The sequence below is a fragment of the Branchiostoma floridae genome, chromosome 8 (assembly GCF_000003815.2).
Source record: "Branchiostoma floridae strain S238N-H82 chromosome 8, Bfl_VNyyK, whole genome shotgun sequence".
NCBI lineage: Eukaryota > Metazoa > Chordata > Leptocardii > Amphioxiformes > Branchiostomatidae > Branchiostoma > Branchiostoma floridae.
Window position 1 is genome coordinate 9,232,170 of NC_049986.1, and position 26,991 is coordinate 9,259,160.

Here is a 26,991-nt window from a genome sequence, read left to right on the forward strand (position 1 = left end):
TCCGCGTCTATGTTGTCATCATTGCTATCTACGTATACATCAATGCTTTTAGTTACATAACGTTATAGTTGTCTCTAGTACTGAAGTCTTTGTGACAGTCACTAAAATTAAAGTACAGAAATCAGCCACATAACAATATACATCCATCATCATTATCTGGTCAGTGGTCACTGATTGTATGTTAGTCAAGCGTTGCACTATTGATAAGTCAGAAAAGTCTTGAAGACACTTTCTTGCCGAACAAGCTATGTACATTATCAACAAAAATTGATATCATCCCTCTTGATCTTAACATGTATATACCCATACTTGACCAATGCTATGAAGCCATATTTGTCATGGTCTGTAATGGTTTTGAAATTAGCTTTTGATATTTGTTTCTGTGGTATCATATAAATGATCAAATTATTCTAATGGGCTAAACTTATATGTTAATTTCACACGCTAACCTTGCCTGGAAGAAGTAATCTACAGGCAAATCTACCAGTGGCATAAGGAGTTTAGCTGGCCAAGACGGTAGATCTACCTGGAGGGTATAGAAGGGGTATATAGTCTTGCTTAAATTGCATATCAACGATAGGCTCCGCGTTTGCCAATCACGCTTTTTATTGTGTATCAACGACAGATCTGCATTTCAATTTCTGATCACAAGGGGGCGCTGTGAGACCGTGAGCAATCCAACTGAAATTGTGTCGTGAAAAGGCGTCTGATGTATGAGGAAGCATTTAGTTGTTTCAACCTTCCTGTTCCTTCTCATTATCTACATAATGCGAATATGTCTGTCCTTGGTGCTGAATGCCATCCATACATAGGTAAACAAGCTTGTCCCTGCTGAACACCATACACCGATACCCATGCGTGTCCTTGGTGCTGAACATGCACACAAATAAACACACCTGTTCTTGTACACGTGTCATACAAATTTAGACAGTACAATTATCCTTCAGCTTTTCTTCAGTTTGCCTTTACCTTCTTCGGCTTTTATTGTGATGTTTTGCCTCATTACATTTTACCATCGGGAAAAAAGCAACATAATTTTGTCACTATCCCCTCCCCATTTTTCCTGTTTTGTCATAGACTGGTTTTAGATTGAATTCTAAAATTCTAAGATGAAGGCTACATCATTGCAAGGTAGAATCATGCGCCGTTCACGCAGCCGCAGTGTATCCAAGTGCCGTGGACATAATAGCCGAAGCCGTGCAAAGAAGGCAGCCGCGGCCGCAAAACGAGCAGGAGCCATCAAGAAGTGAAGTCCCGCAGTGTCATCTGACGGCCGCTAGCTTAGTGCAGCGATGACACCACTCCCGACCACCAGTATATGACAATGCGGCGTGAACTGTATATAAATTCATAAATGTCGTAATGAATGAGTAGACTACATGACCACGTTTTGTGCAACAGGGACTCTTAAATGGAGTGAATTTGAAATCAATTTTGGAAACGTGAATCGCTGATTTATCTATGTGATGTTTTAACAGCTGATCGTGTAGTGAAGTAGTTTTCAAGATAAGAATAAAGCCTTGAAGTTCGTAGATCATGTAAACATATCTATACTTGTTTCTGTTGCTGAAGAATACGAGACATTACGACAGACAGTTTAACGCAATCAGTAGCATAACATGCGTATTTAGCTGAATCATATCTTAAAGTTATAACGCCACATATGCTTGTAAGACTAAGAGTGCTTTGATCTGTGCTCCAACGACATATCTGCATTTTGCTTCCCGATCACTAGGGGCGCTGTGAGACCGTCAACATAAAATCTTGTGAGCTATGTTAGAAAGCCTTCTTGACTGCTGCAGGCATTTTCCTCTTATTGTTGCCACGGCTTAGTGTTTGAAGTGATTCCTGTATCTGTCCTTGGTGCTGAATACCATCCACACATATAGGTAAACAACTTGTCCCTGGTTCTGAACACCATACGATTATAGTCGAGCATACCTGTCCTTAGTGCTGAACACCCACACAAGTAAACGCACCTATCCCTGTTCAGTGCATACTCGTACACAAATAGCCTTTTTCTCAAGCATATGCAGTACAGTAAGCCATCGGTGCTAAAGGGGAGAAAAGACACGATTCTTCATTATTTCTTTACCTTTTTCAGTTTTGGTGGGATGCGTGTTTTCCTTGATTACATTTTGATTATGGGTATAAAAAACATAATTTTGTCAGCGTCCGGCCTCTCTCCCTATTCTCAGGCTCAACTTAGAGACTACTTGAGTCTTTGAGTCTGAGAGATTGAGTCTTACAGTCCTAAGGCTAAGTCGGCCTAGGCTACAATAGATGAATTTTATGGATGACATTCCATGCACACCTAGAAAACAAGGTGGACAAAAAAACAAAAACAAGATGTCTACATTTTCAAACTGAAGAGATACAATACGGTGTCACAAACAGCAACACTAAATTATCCTTGTATTCCATAAGAAGTAAGTGACCCTTTAATAGTCTGTGTAACGCAAACTCCGCTATCCGGAGCTTGTAGACTCCTCCCCGCGCGGCAGTATGACGGGCCTGAGAAGTGTGGTTAAATCAGGCTAAGTGACCCTGACCTCAGCACATCAAGCTTAGGCACGTCTGCATTCATGTCTATATCTGCAGTTGACTGCATTCCCGGTATACACCACATAGCGATTATACTCAAGGAACTGTATATGATTTTGGAAACGGTCAGACATTTCAGGTAGCTAAAGCATCCACCACCTTTCGTCAGTGACACAGCAGATCTTGTTGAAGAGCAGGTTATGTATTTATGCCCTAAGTATGAATTGATAAGTTAAGGATGTATATATGAACATTATTCGCCGAAAGTTCTTGTGAAAGTTTCGTGACCCCAAAACTTTCTACCAGTGTCTGAGCGCTTCGAAGCGATATGCGTACATTGAGCTGAACAAAGGTCCCTGCAGTTCTGCCCAACCTGTAGTCTATACCATAGATGTTGCCAGTTTTCCTTACTGCCTTTATCCTAACGCATTTGATTGACACAGAATAAATAGTCTGAAGGCGCCATCTTGTTTCGACTTTTTGCGATGGAACAGTTAGACTTGAAGTTTGCGACATATTCCTATTTTTGGTATGTTGACTATCGCCATGGTTACAACAAAAGTTCCTGTTTATTTTCCCGAAATCAGGCGGAAATCAACGCAAATCCGTAGAATTTACTTGCTGTGGCCTTCTTTATTTCCGTATCTCGTAAACCCCAGATCAGGAACACATGTAACACATCAACTGAAGCAACCGGCAAATGCATATATTGAGAAAACATCTGCCATGCCATATTTGGTATGTCGCTCCTTATAAGGAGGCGATGCCAAACAGGTGACGTCAGTTGACCTCTCATGTGCTCTCACCAGTTGTTTTTCAAGCTGATGTGTGTTTTGCGTTTGTTTTTCGCAGGCTTTAGTAATATTTCTAGTGGTGTGCGTTTATCCATTTTTATTTTGCCGCTAGGAAGACGTGGGACTCCTATACAAAAGTGCAAAGCTGCTGGCCAACTTGACACGTCTGCTTTTTGACCGATGGTCTTACTTTTAGACTTCACATGGAGAACTAATATAATCACATCGTACTGTTACTGTTTTTAATGATCCCGCTAAACGTTTAACATGTGTTATCTGAAACGTAAACCATTGTAACGTCATGCATGTTGACTTATATGAAATTGTGGCTCCTGTGGTAGCACTTGATTTGGGTTTAACTTACTACACAAGATGCCTTTCTTTTCTTTTGTATTCACAAATTTCGGCCGCTGGCATATATTATTTTTCTGCAAAATCTGACAACAAAGAAATTGATTGGCCTACCCTATATCAAGTTATTTGAACCGGCCACGGGGTTGGGTAACGTTACAACTGATTGGTAATTGTGACGTGTGGATCAACTTGTTCATGCGTCGTATTTCTTTACAGTTTGTCACAAAAGCATATTGTTAGCTCAATGTTGATACTGTAACTTCTGTTGTTAGCTGTTTTAAGCACAAAGATTTGTCGGACTTTTTTTCGGTAGTGGTACAGTATGGGCCTAGCATTGTGCAGTTGATTCAGACAGCTTAAACCTGAGCCGAGTGTCAGTTCCGATCCGCATATAACATTATGGTGAACCACCTTTGGACATGGCACGCCAGTTTTGTGTCGCGGGTTGGTGCAAGCTGCGAGCGAATGTTAGGTTTAGTCCTCTCATACCGGGAAGGACCCCGTCTATTTTCAACAAGTGAGGTAGGTTCTTTAACGTGATCGATCTGTTACCCTCCTCAAACAAGGGACCTTCGGCTATCCGTCCCATTGAAGAGGGCATGCCTAACCGAAGCCGAGACTCATTTTGATCCGATTCCAGTTAGGATACAGGGACTATAGGTGCCTACTAGGGATTCGAACCAACAACCTTTACATTCTAAGTCAACAACCCCAACCACAAGGCTGTCTTACCACAATTGGAGCTGATTGGCTTTAAAAGCTCAGGAATACCTACCGAACATTTTACGCAGTCTCAGTACAGACTAGCTGGCGCGAAAACGTGTTTGACAACAGTCTGCCCCACCCAAAGCAACTGACTGACTGGACACACCAGTATCAACGAACCCATCGCCGCCGATTACACACTATTTACATACTTGGCGGAACGCCAGTGCACTACAATCACATAAAGCTACCTCACCCGACCTCACCACCAGTAGCATTTGTTTTTGCTGTACAAGGAAAAGGAAACGTACAGAGTCGAGAATTTCAATGGCTTTCCGAAGAGAGCATCAATGGAAGACTGACCTACTTTTCAGCACAATTGACAGACACTGTCAGAATAGCACCATCTTTTCATAGACATTCCCGCTATTAATACCAACACTACCCCGGGCAGTGCTGAGATAATTTCTAGATCTTAACAATAGTCACCAGTTAAATATCAATTTTAAGATAAAAAAAGGTGCCTTAGCTATAGATTTCTCAGTCAACATTCCACAAACAGTTCAAATTTCATTTACAACTACATGCAGCCAAACCTACCCAAGAAGACGGCTCAAGGGACCTATAAAATCAGGTCTATGTGGACAGGTGGTCACTATAGACAGAATTCTTGATGGCTGCGTCAATGGGAAGAACTTATCTAAGGTATCGTGGGCCAGAAAGTGGTCACATTGGCCAAAGGGTCCTTACGTAGAGGTGGTCACTTGTACAGGGTTGACTGTATCTCTTTTGAGTCTAAAAATAGCTTCTGGAACCCTTAAAGTCTATAGCCACTGGAATCATTGGTATAACACGTGGATGTCATTCGATTTGAAACCCATATACAAAGAATTAAGTTGTATGCTTTTTTTCCTACGTAATGCAGCAACTAAGAGGTGAAAAGGTCGGTTACAAATGGCATGAACATTATCGGCTGCCCATAGTACGATCAACTTTGTTAGCATTTAACGATTCGAATTCATAGGATTTCGCGGGTGCAACCAGGTCGTAGTTTGTTGGTGACATATATTTCAAACGTTAACGAAATAATAACGTTTCACCGATAGTAGCTTTGCATCCATGCTTTCAAAAGGGCCTGTTACACTTCGAGAAAGTATTTCTAGAGTTAGAAAGTATTTCAATGGTTTAAATCTGGATTAAGATAGCGACTTGCTTACTGTATTTAACCTGAACCAGCAAAAGTCAAAGTCTTCGTAGGGCGCCCATCTCCTTTCAATAGCTTTGGGCCACACAACTTTCTGCAATCACTACAGTAGGGGGCTAGTCAACTGGTAGTGGTGTGTGTTCCATACTATAAGTTTCCCAAACGCTGAGTTCTAAGCATAGAAAGCAGCATGTACCATTTTAAAGCCTTTGGTATGACTCGGCCGGGGATCGAACTCACGACCTACCTATATTTTAGAACCTGAACCAGCAAAACAGAAAAATTCTCGAGAGACACGGGAACTCATTACCACCGAGTTAGAATTGGGGGCATCCTCATTAGTTAGCTTCAAGCACCGCTTGAGCGCTTGCAGCTAGATGAGCAAAGGTCACAGTATTTTGACAGGTCGTCCAGTGTAATATAACCAGCTGCTGCCGCGTGGCCGCGGGCCTACGAAGCTGGCATGTCGTGCCAAAGGGAGCCTATACCTGCTATACAGATACAGAAAAGTTTGAATCTAGTGCGGCAGCTATCCTACTGCGATGGGAGTATGTGAGGTTATAATTACCGTCCTAGTTGAATCATCTGTCGGGTTTTCTTGGTACAAAGTGAGTTGAGCTTAGTAATTTATTAGATAGCGAATCACAGTAGGCTCCCGTCAAGTTGGCCTTGGCATTGTTTGCATGTCCCATGGGACGATCAAACTGTGATAAAGTTCAACTCACGGTTGGGGTTCTCACCTACTACCACTCTGAAGATCGTAGTGGCAAAGGCCTGAACTTGAAAACAATGGATTAAGAGGTGGAATAGATCTCTCAACAGCAATTTGGGAGCCGCATTAGGTCCTTGATGTACACAAGTGACTTCTTGTTTGTTCTGAAAGTCACGTGAATCATGATCGGGCTAGTCAGACGGCTTTTGGAGTGCGGGGGTGACTAACGTTGTGGGGGTGTATGACAAGATATTTTTATGCCTTTGTCATCAATTACTTGTTACTTTCTTACCATGGACTGGTTGAGCCGAAGTAAGGTCAACGCTGGTTGGACGGCTGGTGGTATGAATATTAATTAGATGAGATTCTCCCTACCTTTTAGAGCACCCCTGTGTACTATGCCCCCTTACCCTACTTGTTGCACCGTTATTTCATACCATACCATAGTCTAAACGATGGTAACGATGATTGACAGATGATCAAGTGAGATTTAAAGCTGTCAAAATGTGACATCAACACCGTCAACTGTCTCCAGTTGATCATGTGACCGATGTTATTCTCAGTAAGCCCCGCCCATGCCCAATATCGACAAGGTCTAAAAATCCAGCCATGGCTATTTGATACTTGACGAAGACGATTTTGGCCCAGTTGTCGTTGATGATAAAGTTTCCAGTCGGTTGCCATGGTAACAGGCTCCTCAGGTAAACTCCTCCCAGCTGGAGAACACCGCGGGTTCCCCCTTGCGCATGCGCACTGGGCTCCCACTCTGCATCATGGCGGCGGAAGAATCGCAAAATCCAGAGGTACTAAGCTGTGATTTCCCTTCCATTTCTTCCTAACGGTTCTTCCAATTGATTTCATATCGATGGACTAGATAAAGAACATATCAGCGATCCTCAGAATCGAGTATTAAGTGCAGATTCATCTGTTATTAGTTTGTTATGGCCCGCGTACTTTGCGGAGTCGCTCGCGCTGGAGTTCGAATCTGCTTGGTTCAAAGCGTGGCTCGAATGAATCCGGTGTGAAAAGATGGCGTACTTTTTGGTACCGCATGGCGCCGCCGCGTGCTCGCCCGTCTCTCTAAACTACCGTCTGCGATTCTCTAACGGTGAAATATTTTACCCCGACTTTTAAATCCGACAGAATCAGTCACAGCGCTTTGATTTTGCCGCGAAGTTTTGCTTTCGAGATCGAAAACAATGCCGCGAATCGGAGTTTGTGCACCGATGGAGGGCGTCTGTCTTCTCACTTGTTGGGAACTGGAGGATGCCAAGAGGAAATGAAGTTGCAATTGTTGTTCCGATTTTGTTGATCTAAACTTGATCGTATTGTCAAGTTGTTTATCTAAGTGCGTGTAATTTGTTGTTTCTTATATGATTGCAATTATCCTAAAATGCCATGTTCTCCCCTGTTGTGGGATTTGCATACCAGTAGTATTTTTATTGCTCTTCAGACACTGGTCATTCTGAATGTTGAAAAATTCCAGGAACTTTTATCAACTTGAAGTTTTTTAAAGTCAAAAGCAATACATTATGATATGGTGAAAGTTAAGTAGATGCTCTTCAACTGACGTGAAATTTATGTTTGCGTCTGCAGGTTTCCTGTTGAAATGCAGACCTTCAAATGTTTGAACTGACATTACGAAAATGACCAGTGCTTTCTTGATATTTCTGTTTTAATGTCAAAAGTTGTACGTTATCACAGGACTTAAAGGTTCTGTTGCGAAAGAACAGTGTATGGCGCGGGGCATTGCGTTTCCATATAACATGTGATTTATGATTTTGGAATCCAGTTGAAATAGATCAAGAATCTAGTTTGGGACTGGCTTGTCTAAAAAGACCTGCCAGTGTGTTTTGTAAGATTGCGTGTTTCTGACAAGCACAAGAATCAGTCAAGGACTGCGAGATTTTTGGCAGTAGAGCTTTCGTCCCCAAGTTGCCGACGTGATGAATTCAGTGCAGTGATGGTGCCAACCTACAACAAACAGCTTTTTACACCCCAATATTCATGATTTCAAGTTCAACAGTAGACCATAAAACACAATGTTATCACCTCACTTGTTCTTTGTCATGATTTTACTCAAAACTGCCTCCACCGACAGTGAATTGGTCCATGTACCTTGCTGTGCTTGGAATTGTTGGATAAGGTATACGTACGGGACATCATATTATATTTGTACCTCATGTACCGTAAACAGATAGAGGCAATGTTAATTTCGTGTCTGCACTCTTTTTAGTTGTATTTGGAGTATAGGGTCTAGTAGATGCAGGTGACTCACATAATATATGAATATGTAATTTGAAATATCAGCATCTTGAAGCATCAAAAGAACAAATACAGGTAGGGTTGATAAACTGATATGTTCTGATGAAACCATGTCTCTAAGCACGTCCATCTTTGCTGTTATCGATACTGATACTAGTACTAGAGATTTAGACACCAGCAGAGTTACAAGTACAACAAAGGTATTGTAACAGTTACAAGTCAACGTGTAGCTCACTGTTTAGGGTGTCCCTGGCTGATATTGGTTGTTTTAGTCAATCTTGAAAATGTTGCTGACTGTATAATGAATAATGCAATAATAGAACAAAAAATTATGCCAATTTGGCCATTTTCATCCATGAACAACTAACTGTGTTGATGCGAGAGAGCAGCCATGTTGAAGTTGACATCTCTAGTTAGGATGATGTAATGACAAAATGATTAGGTGATGAAATGAAGTGGTAGACATCCTTGCCCCTGGAGCAAAAGTTTGAGAGGTAAAGCCCTTGCCAGATGTGAAGCTCTAGAATGGTGTACCAGTGGAAGGTACCCTGGTATCCATCTCTACTAGTAATGCCGCTTTATGTTAGCCCTATCCAGCACTCGTTGCCATTTCCAATACCCACTTTTAATGGGTTCTACATGTATGGAGGGAACTTACAGATTTGTTTGTTCAGCATAGCAAGTAAATCAAATTCTGGTGAAACACACCAGTTTTGTAGAAAATGTACTACTACTACTACATGTGTACAAGCTGCATAAGACGACAAATATGATGGTCCACTCACACCTGCATGGGCCCGTAAATGTGATCTTCTCATTAAGGGCTTTACCAGAGCCATTCAAGAAAATGTCCCTAATGGGAGCTCGGTACTAATTTTTACCCGAATACTTACTTGCTTATTTGCTTATTAAGTAATATGTATAGTGTGAGAAAATGTGCGCCTTTCCAAAATTCACAAAATTGTGACCTGCCAGGGATTCGAATCAGGAACCTTAAGAATTAGATTCTGCTAGCATGGATTGGATGCCAGGCTACATGAAAAGAGTTGCAGTGCAGTGGAAGATCATATGGCTAGCCCAGTGATCCACTGTCTAGCCCAGTGATCCATAAGTTTTCAAGTACGATGAACTGATCGGTTAGGATTGGCAATGGCAATGATGGATACACAAAATTGTCAGATATGCAATAGCTGTAGTATAGCTGTAAAGTCATAATGTTGCACAAAAACATTGTGCTTACTGAATTGGACCAAGTTTTTAGAAATCTCCAATTTATACTGACATATTCTTCAGGTAAGACTTTGACCTTGGAGGCTTGGACATACATTTTTGTCATACCAGACCCTTTCTCATTATTCAAATCAATGGATCCTTGCTACAATTCAAATCATCAGATTTTTGCAACACTTTAGAATGAAAATAAGATCCTCATATTTATGTTGTCATGTACTTGTATGCTTTTGCGTAATTAAACTGCTTTGATTGACACATGTCTCTGATGAATACATCAGATGATCTGTCAGCTGAAGTAGCATGCATAATATGTATTGATTTGTCAATAAGGTCAAACACCAGGACACCCAAAATCAAACCTCATTATAAGGTTAACAACACAAACAGTTGTGCTAAATTTCATCGCAATCGCATGTTATGTTCTAGACAATTGTGTTTCCCCATTCTCAGTATGCTTGGGTTGGTAATTCGTAACAGGTGGACATCATACTCTGATTCTTTGGCCTGAAGTTAGAAGTATATACAGCCTTGCAAAACATCGCAGCTTTTAGCCTGTTGTATGTGTTTTTAGGTTTTAACAAATTTGCTCAGTGACAGGGTAAGAGACCACTTGTGGCAACCGAACTAAGATGGTGGGAGATACCATGCAAGCTGGAGCTAAGAAGCTTCTTAGCTCCTTGCATGGTGCGTTTCTCTCGACCCCAATGGACTTCCTACAACTATTCAAAACAACCGTTTTCAATTCAAAGGAAAAGTAGTGTTGCCATTGGCTATCAATGTTACCATAATGAATTTGCTACCTACAACTTTGTAAAATCTTAATGAGGTATCCTGCTTGAGCCAGTATCCACTGAATTATTTGTCCAGCAGGTTCTTTGCTGTGAATACCATGCCTTGTCGGGGCAAGCCTGCATTGTAGGAACATACTGGAGAATGAAATACTGGATGTACTCAGTTGATAAGTACTGCCTTTATTTCTCCACACAGTGTACACACTACACAGATAGCTTAAGATATTCCCATCAACATGGACTTAGGTTTTCGTTCTGTCACAATGTATAATGATTATCAGAAAAATGTTTAAGATTGGTGCAAAATGAATCCTAGTCCTCTTGAATATTGTAACACCCTTGCACCATATAATTAGCACCATGGTCAGCACCCATTTTAACTATGGCCACCATCTTGATAAATTGTCTGAAAAGTTTTTCATAAGTAAACAGTCCCCTGTTAGCATAAGGTCTTTAGCCGTCTTGTTTGAAGTATCTACAGTACTGGTAAAATTTGTGTGTTGTGAACTGTGAAATAATTGTTGTATTTCAGTTTTCTTTTTTTTTCTAATTGAAGGCATGTACATGTATGTTTGGCTAAACATTTGGAATCAGACCCAAATCCTGTGGTCTTTTGAGATGGTTCAAGTGTCAAATGTTTGGCGGTAATTTTATATTTCCTATGATTTGCACAGTAACTGGGCCCAAATTGTTGCAGTAACTTCTTAAAATGCGATATGAGAACATCAGATGGAAAGTGATCATCATTATAGTGCAAACATAGTGGCAGTGCATATTACAGACGCAAGATTCATAATGATATTTTCTTTCAAAATAGGTTGGGGACCAGTACATCATTCAAAATCACTTTCTTTTCTCGCCCTGGTCTGATTAAAATGAACCTGAAAAGATTTCAGTGGACCAGATTTTTGACTGATTAAGAAATGAACACATTTATCAGCAGGGGTCCATGCGTTTGTGGGCTTAGCAGTCCAAGAAAATAAATAAGAGCGAATTAGAGTAGAGTTTACAGTCATTTCTACCAAGTTTCCACAGTCAAACTGATATGGGCACTTAGTCTACAATGTCATGAAGGTAGGATTTTAAAATGCCAGTGGGTGTCAGTGCTAAGACCAGACAAATTCCTTTGTACTAATTGTAGTAAAATGGACCATTGTTTTTGAGAATTACCCAGTCACAAGTTTTCACATACAATCAGGACCAGGTTCAGGTCCGGACCTGGACTTGATCCTCTGGAACTGAAACGGACCTGCATGTTATGAACCCCTCATAACACTGCACCTGAATTTTCTGTATCGGTACCAACCACTAGTCAATTTAGTATATCCCAATTCAGTGTATGCCAATGAGTACATTGATCTGGCTTGGGACATCCTTCCAAAGATACAGCCAAAAGTCCTGTGTTTGACTTTGAGCAGAGCCCCACTCAGAGCAAGGTAACGAAGAACTCGCCACGGACTCATCAAGAAGAGTGGGGGTCCTTATCGATCTAAGGCCTAAAGGCAGTTTACAAGTTATGCCAAGCAAACAAACAGTATCCTGATATTTATCTGTTCAAGTAACATTTGTTTCTTAACAAAGAACATACATGTATCAAAATCCTTATGACATGTTGGTTTTCCGAAATAGACTGTCTATTTGAACAGCACATGAATTTATTCATTTCTGTGTTAGGTCTCAGCAAATTTTATAGATGACATCAGCGCGCTTATTAATTTTTTCCACATTTCAGAAAAAAACAAGAAATTTTTCTTCTGTGGAGATGGTCAACATGACGAGAAATTATTAAAATGAGAAAATATGTTATGTTATAGCCTAACTGTTGTACTTGTATATAGTGACACTAAGGAGGTAATCATGACTATAATGTACTACTTGTACTTGTAGGTTAAGCTGTGAAACTATTCGGACAGTTGTGAAGGTGGCACCAATATTTAAGTCACGAGTGAAGTTGCCAACTTAGTAAGTGACACTGGTCTACCACACTAGTGTCACCACTACCCCAGTGCACATCTTGAATACAAGGAATGAATGCTTTGTTAGCTGTGGCTGTTGAAAATTTAGCAGTCTTGTTTTTTTTTTTTGCCCTTACCTCACTATTTTTAGTCTGCAGAGGATGTCATCCATAATTGCTGTGGCCTTATTTACTATTAACTTTATGAGTTAGATGTTTAATATAGTTGAGCATAGTGAATATAGATGTTTTATTCTAGTTTCAATTGTCATTTGGGGAGGGCCATTCAACTGCAGGAATGCATATACAACACAATCTGTGATTGGCCTCTCAGGTCACCATCTTGGAAATCTAACCAATGAGAGGCAAGGTCTTATTGAAGAATTCCAAAATGGCTGTTGCATGAGTGCTATGACAATCACATGCAGTAGTGTTGGTGGTAACCACCATTTGAAGCTCAACACAATTTGAATAGGTCTAAACGAACTGTTTGTGTACCTAGAATTGCTTGTCCTACATGTATCTTTGTTTACCATATGACCATAGCTTTGAAGAATTTTTGTTTTCAAACTATGAAATTATTATTTTTGATCATGACGTACTTCTGATATCAACATAGATGCCTGAGCAACATAGTTTCCTAATGACATGTGTTCCAACTGCAAAAACATGAAATCAAGGAGGTTTTATGGATGAAATGAAGAACATTTTGTGTTTTGAGTTGATGTCTATACATGTATTTCAAAAACAAACACATTTTATTCCAAACTGTCCCTTCTACAATCATGAAGGAAAGGAAGCCTTTAAAAGTTTAAAGAGGCAACAGATTGCACCCTCATTTCTCCACGTTTACAGACAGAAGGAAAACTAGATTGTACTCTTCTTTAACATCACAAAACCCACACATTACAGAGGAGGTTCAACCATGATCTCAGAAAAAGAAGTCAGCCCCGATAAGTTTGAGTTTAGAGTCAACTTTTAGACTTAACACTACTAGTAACAGACACATTTTATATATTATTCTACACTATTTATCCGTCCCCTTTCATGTTGTCTACAAATAATAAGCTGACTTGGGCAATAATTTTCAATAAACTGATTATTATAACCTTCTCCATGTTGCCTAGGCCCCTAGTCGTCCCAAAACTGGTTCAAAAGGCTACCACCTCGTTCCCTTGACTAAAGACAAAATGCTCAAATGACCTTGACCTTGAATGATCTTGTTATGGTTGTCATTTGAGCTTTTTGTACTAATTGCCCATCCAACGGGTCCTTTTACAATGTGACCACAGAAAATTCTGTATAATTTATGTCTTTGTAAAATCTACATTTAACGCTAGTTCATCTTTATACGCAGGGTAACCTATATTCGTTGTGTTTACCAACACGGTATTAAGGCATATCCGCTGGACGCACAGTGGTTCCAAGTTGTAATACCGGTATGCTCAAAATATTGTAGTTTATATCGTCAACTTCATATCCCTGAATACCCATTTCTAATAGCGACGGATATAGGTTTATAATACCACGGATAAAGGTGAACTAGCGTTATATAGATTATAGAATCTTTAAAGCTGTTCCTTAAGTTTTACCAAACCCTAAAAGCCCTAGGTGTTCTAACTAAGTGGCGCAAAGTACACAAAGCCCATGTCTGTTGCTCCTGGCATGGCCAGTTGACCACACCCCCATTGTTCCAAGAAGGTTGGCACACAAAAGTTGACCTTTGTCCCAACAGTCTCAGCAACCTGCAGTACCAACCTGGCCATTAGGTGTCTCTCCTGTGAGTAACAGACACCTTCCATGTTTGGGACCACATGGTGCTGGGAGCCGTGCCATGTTGTCGGGCTACAACTGACCACACCTCTCATTTGCCTTTCAGATTGGTGAGTTTGCTACTACCTCTGTGGCCTTGGAATATCATCAGGAAGGGGAGAGTGGTGAGATTAGGGGGCCTTGTGATTCATGCTGTCATCAGAAGACCATGTGGCACACTTACGGCTTGTTCTTTTCTGGGAACTAGACTATCCACTTATTTGTTGTAAACCAATTAGTGCACCATCCCAGGCAATTAGTGCACCAAAATAGCAGGCCTAGCCACATAGTTGTGTTGTGAACACGAATGTTTACTTTGCCAAAGAACGGAAGCAGATCAAAAACAGTTTGTAGACTTTGTACCTGGTAGTAGAAATGTAACTTGACAAGGGTTAATTTATCCCTGCCAGTTGTCGTATGGTAGATTCCGTAACTTGCCCAATTCAAGGAATTGCATGTGTATAGTTGTTTATCCACATGTGAAGATTGAGTAGTGAACTTTTCAGTGTATTTTTTCTCACAACTCTTGTAGTTGTGAGGTGTTCATGCTCCACTTGATGTAATGTTGATACTGTGAATGAAATTCGAAACTAACTCAGCACCAAGGACAAGGACATCTTTGTCACATACCATTGAAACAAAACATTATCAGGTTTTAGCATGTGCATTGCTAAGATTACATTACTTCAAAGAAGATATAACACTATTGCCAGCAATCAAAACAGTTTTCATTTTTGGCATGTGTAAATTGCCATTTCGTTTTCTCAGTGCAAAACTATACCATGTTTGCATGTCATTTGCTTTCACTCACATGGCACATGGTCTAGCTCATGTTTCAACCACTCCTTTGTTGCCAATGTTTGTCCAATGAAGACTTGAAGTGAACGAAAGAAAGTGCTTCAAAATCAATCTCCTAGCAGATTCTAAATGCTGTCAATTGATTTTGGTTTAACCGGTATAGTTGTTTGGTGTTTTCTGTCTAAGCTGTATGATGATATGACGCAAGGCACAAGTGATAGATTTTGTTGATAGTTCTAGAATTAGTTAAATGCTGGTTTATTTTCGTTGACAAACTGTAGGATCCAACGTTACCGCCGTTTCTACCTCCGTAAGTGCCGGGAGTGAAGTTCCTGATGTAGAGATGAGTTCTAACCAGGAGACCAGTACGGTTCAAACACGGTCAGCTCAGAAGGCTGCGACCACAGAGGTGATGGTGTCCACACGGGCCAAGATGACCATTTCTCCGATGAAGCCGGGGACAAGCCGAGCATCGCAGCAAGCGGAAGCGAAGGGCGTGAGAAACTTCACCAACATCTTCACGTCGGTATCTCAGGGAACCCCTTCTGTGGGCAGCACGGCGGTGATAGCGTCCACGTCTAGCGACACCGGTACTCCTAAGTACAACCTCCGTGGGACCCCCAACATGGCAGACTCACAACCGCCAGGCTCACAGCGTAGCACTCGTAAGCGGACAGCCAGGAAGTCGACCCAAGCTGGTCACCACCACACTCGAGTAGTAACCGTGGAGGAGGCGCCACCAAGCGGCGGCGAATCCACAACGAACACGGAGCACTCGTCAGCGACCAGTTCAGAGATTGGCGAAGAGGAGGGAGAGCAATCGGAGGATCTGAATGGGGAAGAAAGCGACACTCCGAGCGGTAGACGGTTGAGGCGACAAAGAGGCAGACCGAGAGGCACCGGCCACGAGATCAGCAAACAGAAGAAACAACAGCTCCTGAAGACGTTACAAGACGCACTGGAGACGATGAACTCGGAACAGGAAGGAGACCGGGAAGATGAGGAAGCCACGGAGAAAAGTAGCGACAGCGGGTCGGCCACAAACGACGTCACGGCGAGCAACATGCATGACTACATCAGGACAGCTAAGCCGCCAAAACCCAAGTCTAAAACTGTGAAAGAAATGCTGCAAGAGAGGAGAGCAGAGGAGAAAGGACTCGCCAGCTATGCCACTATTGCCCCACAGGCCATCACCATAGTCACAGCTGAGGATGTGATTGACAAGGTGAAATCAGCGCAGGGGGCGGAGCCAGGGCAGGACACAGCAGCTGCAGAAGCAGAGGATGATGGGAAGGATAAGGAGGGAGAGGTGGTGGAAGAAATGGCAGTACAAGAGGAGGTGATGGCAGATGAGAATGAGGATGAGGTATTCAATGAAGAGGTACATGTAAATGTTGATTTTGACAACATATACAGACATTAAGTATTTCAAATGTCATTGACAAGATTAATAAAATCACTTTTGGCCAGGTCTGTTTTCTAAACAAGGCTAGTGATTTTACGTTCCTTAAATTTTCTAAAATTGAAGTTTATCTGAAATTTAGCCAAGTAACTAGAATTATGAATTTGCTCCAGTCTTTGTAGTAGCTTACTGAGTAGTCAAAAATATGAGATCTGTTAGTCAAAATCTTGATTCATGGTAGAATTTCAGAGTTTTATGCAAAAACTTAAAGTTAAACTAACCAATTGCAAAAGATGGGAATATCCCAAAATTTGTCTATTCTGCATTATTCCAAAATATTTCTTTTTGTGAGTAACATTATAACGATGATATTTCATGTACATTGTATCATTCTTACCACTGCTTTGGAAGGATTCAAACCAGGAACCTTTGGAGAAGAAAGAAAAGGTTGAGGAAGATGGCCCGTCGTCTGCGGCCGCAGTAAACCTACGCAAGAAGAAAAACAAGCGCCCCATAGGTTTCACCTACAAGAAGAGGAAAAAGCCTAAAAGAAAAAATAACGGTAGTAGCTCCGGTGGGTTCTTTCTTTGTGTCGTGTTCGTGTTGTGTTCCTGTGCAGAGGGCTAAAGGTTGCCGTTTGTTCTTCCTGCTGCGTTTCCTATCTTTTACATGGTAAGCATCGACCTGGTGTCTGTTATTCTACTTGTAGCTTCCTTTTGCTCTTCCGGTTGCGTCCCTGCTAAAGAGACGGATCCCAAAGTCACCCCTACCCTCTTCCACCTAGAAATGCATTATGAAAAACATACATGTGAAGTGAAAATATTTGACACATGGTTTTATAAAAAAAACATGAAAAGTAAGTATTTCACAGACCTTCCATGAAAACATAAAATTATGAATAGTGGACAGACCTGCTGCCATGAAAAAACATAAAGTACAAATATTTGACAGACATGCTGAGACTCGCTCACTCAGTGGTTGAACTACTGATTGTCATGCTGCCATTGGTTGATCTGCAAATTGTGATAGGCAGGATCAGCTGTTTGTCTAGCACCTGCAGTAGAAAACAGATTCCATTTGACTATCTGCAAAGAATAGAAATGAGAGCTCTGAATCTGATTGGCATCAAGGAACACAGTCCTCTGTTATGTTTTGGTAACACTAACAGGGTTTCCAAAGTTTGATCTCAGTAGTGCTGCATTTAAAGTTATTTCATAACCTAAGTAGTTAAGGACAGAAGTGCCAGATGTGTAAATGGGGAAGGGTGCCACACTCTGCAGCAGGGAGGCAATTGCAGGAGTGAAAGAAGCTATACAGTAGTATGAATACTAGGTTAGGTAAGTATGGAAGTGGTCAGGAAAGACATTTATTCTGTAGGGCAGACATCACAGTTAGAAAGCATCTTATAATAAAAATAAACAGAAACAAGTCTTTATAAAATTAGTTAGAAAGTTTCAAGGGTCTTCTTTATAACCATCAAAAGGTCAACCAGCTTGAGCTCCGAAAAAAAACGCACTGTAATAAAGAAACCAGTTATCACAGAACTCGAATTTCTCGTTGTGCCAACTTAACTGCTCAACTGAACAGATTCTAAACACGATGGAAAACCTTAGACCCTACCTGTTGCTTCTAACCCAAAAAAGTCTCCGGATTGGGTCAGAATTTTCAAGGAAAATGAGGATTTTGAAGGATTCTATGTGGCACTTTTAGTTCCAAAGTCTCACACTTTAATGGACCCTTCCAGCCGAACACCATAAGCCCCGCCCCCTGTTCGATCTCGGGTTCTATTTCAAAACCTCGGTCAAAAACGGCGCGAGTTGCAAAAACATGGCCGCCGCCGCTATCAAGCTGAGGATACCGGCTGAATTTGGTTTAGCTTTTGGGGCCTTAAAATCCTCTCAGAACAGGCGGCAGAAAAATGCTATGCATTCTTTGTGGAATGCTACATCCACTAGGTACAGTCATTTGAGGAGGGGGCACATATAGTTGCGGTAAAGGTGATATAATTTCAGTCAAAGCGTTAGCGGGAGGTGCTCCATAATTTTACCTTGTTGGTGGGCAAGAGTGCCTGGTTTCTGACATGCGGTTGATGCAGGTGTAAATCTGGGTACGTATATCTGTGACAGGGTTTTTACCGTGTTTGTTGCATGTATGGCATGTGCAAAAAAGCTTTGGAGAAAAAACAAATTAAGAAGAAAGCAGCTCGGTCACTCACGGAGAGGGAGCTTGTACCACGTGTCAAATATAAGACACTACTACAAAGTCCGCTAGTGCAAAGTCTCGTCTCTTCTACGTACATTGCTTTACATGTGCATCCTGCCCAGGAACAAAGTAATGCTATGTAGTGCCTACACTTCCCAAAACAACAATACTCGGTCGGTATAGTCTTCAACAAAAAAGGCATAGCATTTTTCTTTGCCCATTCCTGTCCCACTAGGGCTGTTTTTGACCGATTATTCGAAATAGAATAGGGGGTTCTATTTGTTCGATATCGCGTTCGGCTGGAATTGTCCATTGTATTCCCATTTTGAGCCTTCCACCGCATAAATCAACTGGGATGTCTGCCCTCAGCTGTATATTCCTTGTAACCTGCTATGCAACACTGGTGTTTCTAGCTACCCTCTGCCGTTTGGTTCAAAATTACGCTTGCTGCAATTAAAAGCTTTTAGCACTGTTTCTAGCCTTGCATCCAGACCTATTATAGTTGTCAAGCCTCATTGCCTTCTAACGTCAATAGCATGAGGTAACGAAGAGACTCTGCAGCTGTAATAGGTTTGGATACCAATCTACGCTATTTCTACTTTAAAATTTAGACCTTCAGACTTCAAGTAGCAATCCATTCTTGTTATTTTTAGCATTTGACACATGATTATATGGTGATATTTCTTAAGACAACTTCCAATCTGATGAGATGAATTTAAAAGAGATACTCCCATTGCTTTTACCTACAGATTTGAGCGACGCCTCCGGCCATCCGAGTTCCTCAAATGCCTCTACCCCCAGCAGATCAGGTCAGACAAAGGAACGCTTTACAAAACCAAACAACATTCCAGTCTTTTTACAATTTCAATTTTAGTAGTAGGAGATTTTAATCGTTTTCAAGTAGTTTTTAGATAGAGTTTTTCCTATTGTAATTTTTATCTGTAATATTTCTATAGGAAATGGAAAAGAAAATGGACAGAATCAGCAAACCATATGGGACATGGCCGACATTCCTCACTGGCTACGACGTAATAGAAACCTTTCTATTATTGAGTAGTGTAGTTATTTTAGCTTACAACACTGAAATACAACATTTTCTTATCATCTGTTACAAGACTAGTATCATTCAATGAAAGTTTACACCAAATACACACCCTTCTGATGGTATTGAACATTGAACTATCAAATACCATACTTCCTGAGGCATTTGTTCTTGACAACAGGTGATACTTTGACTGTGAATAAAGCAGGCTTGGAACCTGGCACAACAGCTTATGAAAAAGCATTATTTCATCAGCAAATAGGCCTTAATTTTCATTTTCAGATGTGCATGTGGACATTATAGGGAACATTAGGTTCTCGTGTCCTTATGTTTAAACGTTTTTGAATCATTTTGCAGAGATTGACAGCTTAGAATTGTCATACTCATAGGTAATAGACTGATTGGATAGCCCTGCCCACCCTGCAAAATAACAACAAAAATGCAAATATTTGACAGACATGCAGCCTGTCTCTCATTGGTCAAAGTGCTGATTGCCATGCTATCATTGGTTGAACGGCTGATTGTGATGGACAATCAGGATCAGTCTATTGTGTTTGATGACACAGATGCGTCACCAGTACTAACATCTGAAATATGTCACTTTTTCCCCCTAGCGGCACCAAATCGAACTGCAAAAGTCTCAGCCCAGCAAGAAATTGACAAGCAGTTTGATATGCAGTTTGTGAGTACATATTCATGATTGAGGTTAAACCCTGGAAAAAGGAACACGAAAATCTTGAAATATTTTAGAATATGTGCTTGTGTAGACTTTTTTATGCTGACTACAGTGTATTAGATTGCTTGGAAAAATTATAAATTGTTTAGACTTTGCATTCTAATAGTGCTAATATTAAGGCATTGAAATATCAAGATATTTCTGTTTTCTTTAGTAAGGCATTGTTATGAAATTAAGTAAGGAATTAATGTAAAAAGTTAAAACTTTGAGATGGTAGTTTAGACTGTACTTTCAGGAATCTCACTAGGATTTTTTCAGAGTAGGGGGCATGTTAACAAGCAAACCCATGTGGGAATTGGGGCATATTTTTAAATTTTCAAATTTCCAACTGCCAGAAACACTATTTCCTGCCTTTTGACGGGTAAAGTTCAGGAAATCCAAATTTTATACCTTTGTTACAACAATGGACCCCCATGCCACTTGAAGCACAAATTTGCCCTGGTAAGAACCTTGAATTTAAGCCTCTTTGTTTAGTGCTTAAATGCTTATCATGACAACAACAATAAAGAATATTTGACCAAATGTTGTTATTTATTTTTTTTTTAGGTGAATCGTTCTGAGCCCCCCCTGTGCAGCTGTAAGATGGAACCTCCCAGGCATATGGACTTGAAGAAAAACCCTGGTATCTACTGTATGGCTATAGAAAGCTGTGATGGAAAGGTACATGGAATATTTAAGAATTGAATGTGTAAATGTCACACATATGGACATAAGTTTTAGAATTGTGTTCTAAGAATGCTGTGCATTTTTGTGTTGATGATGTAGACTTTGACATCTTTTCTATTCAGAAAAATATGCAGTCAAGCAACATATTTTTCACCTGAAAGAGAAGTCCTTGTTTTTGTGAAAGTAATGACAAGAAAATCATACAGAATATGTAGTGAGTTCATGTACAGCCTAGTAACTGAAGATTTAAAAAGTGAGATAATGACAAAATATGTTTGATTTTTGCTATGGATAGAAAAAGGTGAAATTTTGTTTTGAAGAATGTACATTATAGACCAATATATAGGCTGGTCCAATAGCCACATCCCCCTCCATCAAAACATAAAAATGCAAATATGTAATGATACAAACACAGACAGACTTGCATACATTTCCTCATTGGTTGAGCCACTAATTGCATTGCTGTCATTGGTTGAACTGCTGATTGTGAGTGACAATCAGGATTGGTTGTTGTTTCTCCAGTTGTTTGGATGCAGGAACCTGATCAGTAAGGCCCAGATGGTTCGCCCCTCCAGTCGAGTACCCTTCATGGGTGTGTGTGAGCAACACAGGTGAGGATGTGTTACCATGGTGATTCAAATAAACAAACATCCCATAACTTTGACCTCAACACTGTTGGAGGGACTTGTGTCTTTACAATGTATGCGTGTTTGTAGAGTCTTAAAATGACATGTTATGTGTATAAAAATCAAGTTAGAAACATATTTAATAAATACAGGAAAGAACTGCTCAGGAGTCCAACATTTTGATGTGTGTGGAGATTTCAGAATTCAAAATTCAGCACCAGTGGAAAATGATTAATATGCAATTAAAGATATTCCATTGAGCAGTATACAAGTGACAAGTTGTTGCTTTTTATAACCCATTATTAGGGCCAGGATGCAAAAACATCAGTGCTGCCCAGGATGTGGACAGTTCTGTACAATGGTAAGTAAGAATTATGATTCATATAATGTGTGTTGTTGCATCATACTTCTATATTAAACATTAAACCATAACATTATACAACGTGTAGTTGGAGATGATTTCTAGAACACTTAAGGGTATTTGTATTGCTGAGAAAATGGCAATAAAGAGGTGGAAAAAGTATAACAAAAATAATCCCATCTGATTTAAACAAAAGCTTAGGCATGGAGATTTCAGCACCAAGGACAGATGCAAGTTGCCTGCAGTTCTTGTTATTGTTGCTAGGTGGCATTACAGCCCAGTCTTCAGTGATAGGGATGACCTACATTTTGTAGATTGAAGTCCAGGCTGCCAAAATTGCCCTAGCGTTCAGAAAGTTATGTTTCTATATTGAAATTATTTTTGGTGCTGTTATTAAAAATGATTGTACTCTGTATTTTGTTATCTATATTGTTAAATTGTTATTTATATTGTTGAAAATAGGGCTCCTTTCTGCAATGTTCCCTTGGGGAAAACATCCACCACAACTTCCACAGGGACTGTGCGACTAAGATTGGACATGACACCTACTGTCCCCACTGTGGGGAGGACGCCACCAAGGCCAAACCCATGTTTGTGGCCCCGCCCAAACAGCAACCAGCTGCCCTGAAGGAAGGGGCGGAGTCTCCCAAAGCCGACCCTCCCCCTAAGAGCACTCCAAGGTGTGAAACCAACTTTGCTGGGTCCAAATGTATCATTGTTATTAAGAAATACATTCTGATTTAAAAAAAGATGAGCTCCTCATAGAAGCCACTTAATTGCATTTAAGTTTTTCCACATCTACATACAATTAGAAACCTACTTTCCTCCTAACATCACTGAACACATGCATTACTGAAAAGTGTTTTTCTTTTCTTTTCTTTCAAGAAGTAAGTACTGGTTAAGTTTTGGAGCTGGCATTTTGATTATAGTTTTCACATGTTACACAATCCTTTATTCCATTTTGTTGTTATGTGTAATAAGCCCAAGTGCAAGAACTTGAAATAAACTTATTGTTGTTAAATAGATATTAAGGACTTTGTATAGATTGTATGAACACATGTATGTACGACTATTGAAACCTGATAAAAATGATAGACTAATGTTTGATATACGATTAACCTTTCCTGACATTTCAGACAGAAAGAGACTAAAAACTCTTGAAAAGGATTCAGATCACAGCAAGATTCACATTACTGGTGACAATCAAATAAACATGTTGTGCTTTAATGCTGTTGCAGTGCCCGTATGACAGTAATGGAGGGGGTACAGGAAGAAGAAGAGGACCTCACACTGCCTTTCCACAGTGTCACCCTCAAAAATGGTGGTGTCATCTCATCAGGTGAGGAGTAAACATAGCAGCACATTTGTTCTGACTATAGTGACATCCTAAGAGTTGTGAAGCTAGCAGCACATTTGTTCTGACCATAGTGACATCCTATCAGTTGTGAAGCTAGCAGCACATTTGCACTGACTATAATCATAATCTAGTTAGTAGTGAAACTAGCAGGACATTTCAATGACTATATTCATAATCCTGTTGTGAAGCTAGCAGCACATCTGAATGATGATCATAATGGTGTCAGTAGTGAAGCTAGCAGCCCATTCATGTATGCACTAGCTGTATCCTGCTATCTTGTTTTGGCAGTGAAGCTAGCATCACATTTGTACTGAATCTACAATGTTTTCCATGTATTACAGCTGAACTTCCCATGGGTCCTGGTAGAGAACTTTTGGAGCAGGCACTGATGTCCTTTGAAGGAGACAGGTAAGATGGCTATGAAGATAAAGCAGCGTTTCTTTGCAAAGTAATGGGGCAATGCTCTCTGAGGTATAGTGTTCACCTTGTATTCAGAAGGGCTGGTATCCAGTCATACCAAAACTTCAAAAATGACAACTGGTTTTTCTGCTTAGCTCAATAAGCATTTAGGAGTTTAACACAGACCAATACCAGTGGAATAGCCCCCTACTGTAGTGGCTATATAGAAAGGGAGATGGGCACAGTGTATTTACACCAAAAGGCATACAAAGGATTTTAACTTGAACTCTCTCTCTCTCTCTCTCTCTCTCTGGCCGGTTTAGCGTCCGTTCTTCCCTGTAGCAGGGGTTGGACGTGTCGCCAAGACGTTTTGGTTGAACTGCTGCCCTCCATCTATCACCTTGGCCAGCAAATTAAACACAGAACACGACTTGGCACGGTTTTGAAGCGGGGGTTTTTACTACAAAGAAAAATATCTAAAATCCTTCTCATGTTCTCAGATTTAAAATTTTTTTATCAATACCTTTACTTGTGTTTTTTTTAAATGATAGGTAAATTTTATGAAATGCCTTTTTTTTTTTTTGAAAGGCCCAAAAAGTTGAGGTTCTTCCCCAAGAATCTGTACCTGTCTGCAAAGCAAGGAGAGCTACAGAAGGTGCTGTTCATGCTGGGTGAGGAACACAGTCTTGTATATCATAAATGGTTATTACTAATATTAGATAACATAATTGTCAAACTGTGATATAATGTTGAAGATTACACAGTGCTGTGACAGAAGGCATTGTATAATGTTCGCGTATATACATATATGGGTAATATTCTGTCTGTGATTTCCAAAGGTGTCGGAAATGTAAGATATCGTATGTATGCAACAGACGAAATTCTGATGCAACGTTGACCAAGCATCCAACAGAAACGTTGAGGAATTTTATGGTAGCTACATGTAGAAGACTCCTAATAGATATATATGCCTGATAAGATGTTACACCTGAGGTACTGTGTTGATAGAAGTTGTCTACTTATTGTTGACAGTTGACTTTGCCTTTGATTGTTGATAAATGCAAACAATTGCCAGTCTGATTGTCTGGAGTCCTTTGTATGTACATTATGTTCCTGTACAGCGCTAGGCTGTGTGGCCTAAGGGCTATAGAAAAGAAGATAGGCACTGCTCTAAGCACTTTATGGTGCGGAAAGAATTTAGACTGAAAAATCTCAATTCTGCAGCTGATGGTTTTGATCCAAACTACAAGTTCGAGTCCAACAACAAGGCTACGGCCATGCACGCAGCAGCAGAGAAGGGCTTCACAGAGATAGTCCATATACTCATTCAGGTAGGATCACTTGTATTGTCACACTCTTTCCTAATTGGTCGACTTTTTGATTGAATTATTTTTTTCTCGTATCTCATTGGCTGAGTAGTTATTGACATTACTTGATGATGCTGTTTTGTCCAGGCTGGGGGAAATATTGATGCCACTTGTGAAGAGATGAAGACTCCACTGGTAAGATAACCTTGTATTGTATTTTCCCAGGCACTTTTCTTTGAGGACTGACATATGCTGTATAACCAACAATACAAATTGATGCCAACTGAATAGTAGTAGGTTGTAGATTGAGGATTAATTCAAGTTCCAGAAAGGCTTGTATACTTAATATTGTGTTAATAAGCTCTTGTTATTTGATACTTTGCATGTAAAGTTTCATACATAGATTTAATTTTGTGGAAAAAGCTGAAAAAATGACAAAAATTATTTAGATTAGAGTAGACCTGGATCGGGCAAGGCGCTTGTGATGATGATGAGTGTTAACTTGACATTCTGAAGACCAACTTTTTTTTCCAGCTGATGGCTGCATACAACAGCCAGCTGGCAGTTGTGCAGTATTTCATCAAGGCTGGAGCCAACATCAACCAAAAGGTCTTCTGTCTTTCTTTATTCACAGGTTTGAGGAAAAGCACATGTGCATACAAGGCTTAGATGCAGAAAGTTTTGATGTTTGTTCAAGCCTTCAGTGGCAGGGAAAAAAATTAAATCAATATTCCCCACTGAGTTAAGTTACTTGTTTGCACATAAAAAGGCATATTCCCCACCCCTATCTATAGTTTTAAATTCATTTATTTTGAAAGGGGCTTATTAATTTCATCATGGAAGGTAGGTGTTTTAGCCGTATCTTAAGATTTGCGTCTGAAAGAAATCTATAATACAGTCGGAATACATTGGAAATGCATATTTGCAGCAGTATCAATTTCTGGTAGAGCGCTAACAAAAGAAAACGGTGAAAAGAAAGAACTGCAAATAATTCAATATTTTCATTGGTTGCTTTTATTTATTTTGGACACCACGATACAATGGTAAGAACAGGAGGTTCAGAATTAAAGTTTCTTTTCTTGCTTCACTCCTCCAGGATATGGAGGGTCTCACATGTCTACATCTGGCAGCTAAGGCAGGGAACCTGGACATCTGTAAATACCTGCTTTCCACAGGCAGCATTGATGTGAACGTTCAGGTGAGACCACACATCCCAGCATGCCTTGAGATCTCACTCTGTGTAGTTGTGCACAATCATGTTTGGCCATATTGATACCATTATATGGATGACATTGAACTGATAATCCTAAAACTGATGCTAGCGTGAAAAAGATTTGGCCAAAAGAAGTTGCCTTCATTATGAAATCTAAGTGCTCAGGAAGGTTTCAAGAAGAACTGAATAAACACACATGGTATGGTATACCAAACAGCTTGTTAGAAATATATTTTCCTTGCATTTAAAGACATGAAATTTTGCTTGAAGCAGCAAAATTTCAGAGAAAGATGCAAATTTTGAAGTGCTCAAAGTATAAGAATGTTTGGATATGGACCTGTCCTTAGTGCTGAATGTATGGTGGGGTATTGATATCAAACACTACGTCGAATACCTTTTTAAAATCAGTTGCTGTCATTGATTAAGTAAGCTTGTTGGTTTAAGATGTTCTTTGAACAGTTCCCATAGCAAATTTCATGGAAATAGGTACTAGATAAATCCTCACAAAAACACC

General features: G+C 40.2%; 1 protein-coding gene across 1 annotated transcript in view; it reads left to right on the plus strand.

The window, feature by feature from the left end:
• Window positions 1–7,016: 7,016 nt before the first annotated feature.
• LOC118420693 (histone-lysine N-methyltransferase EHMT2-like) overlaps window positions 7,017–26,991 on the plus strand; it is a gene marked incomplete in the record, with an annotated part of 29,301 nt that continues 9,326 nt past the window's right edge. The window contains 18 exon segments of the mRNA XM_035827592.1: window positions 7,017–7,116; window positions 14,436–14,493; window positions 15,448–16,547; window positions 16,980–17,142; window positions 19,520–19,579; window positions 19,727–19,798; window positions 20,427–20,494; window positions 21,095–21,208; window positions 21,737–21,825; window positions 22,147–22,201; window positions 22,664–22,881; window positions 23,440–23,540; window positions 23,900–23,966; window positions 24,546–24,628; window positions 25,182–25,288; window positions 25,412–25,459; window positions 25,799–25,873; window positions 26,361–26,462. Of these exon segments, the coding sequence (XP_035683485.1) occupies window positions 7,060–7,116; window positions 14,436–14,493; window positions 15,448–16,547; window positions 16,980–17,142; window positions 19,520–19,579; window positions 19,727–19,798; window positions 20,427–20,494; window positions 21,095–21,208; window positions 21,737–21,825; window positions 22,147–22,201; window positions 22,664–22,881; window positions 23,440–23,540; window positions 23,900–23,966; window positions 24,546–24,628; window positions 25,182–25,288; window positions 25,412–25,459; window positions 25,799–25,873; window positions 26,361–26,462 (2,637 nt within the window).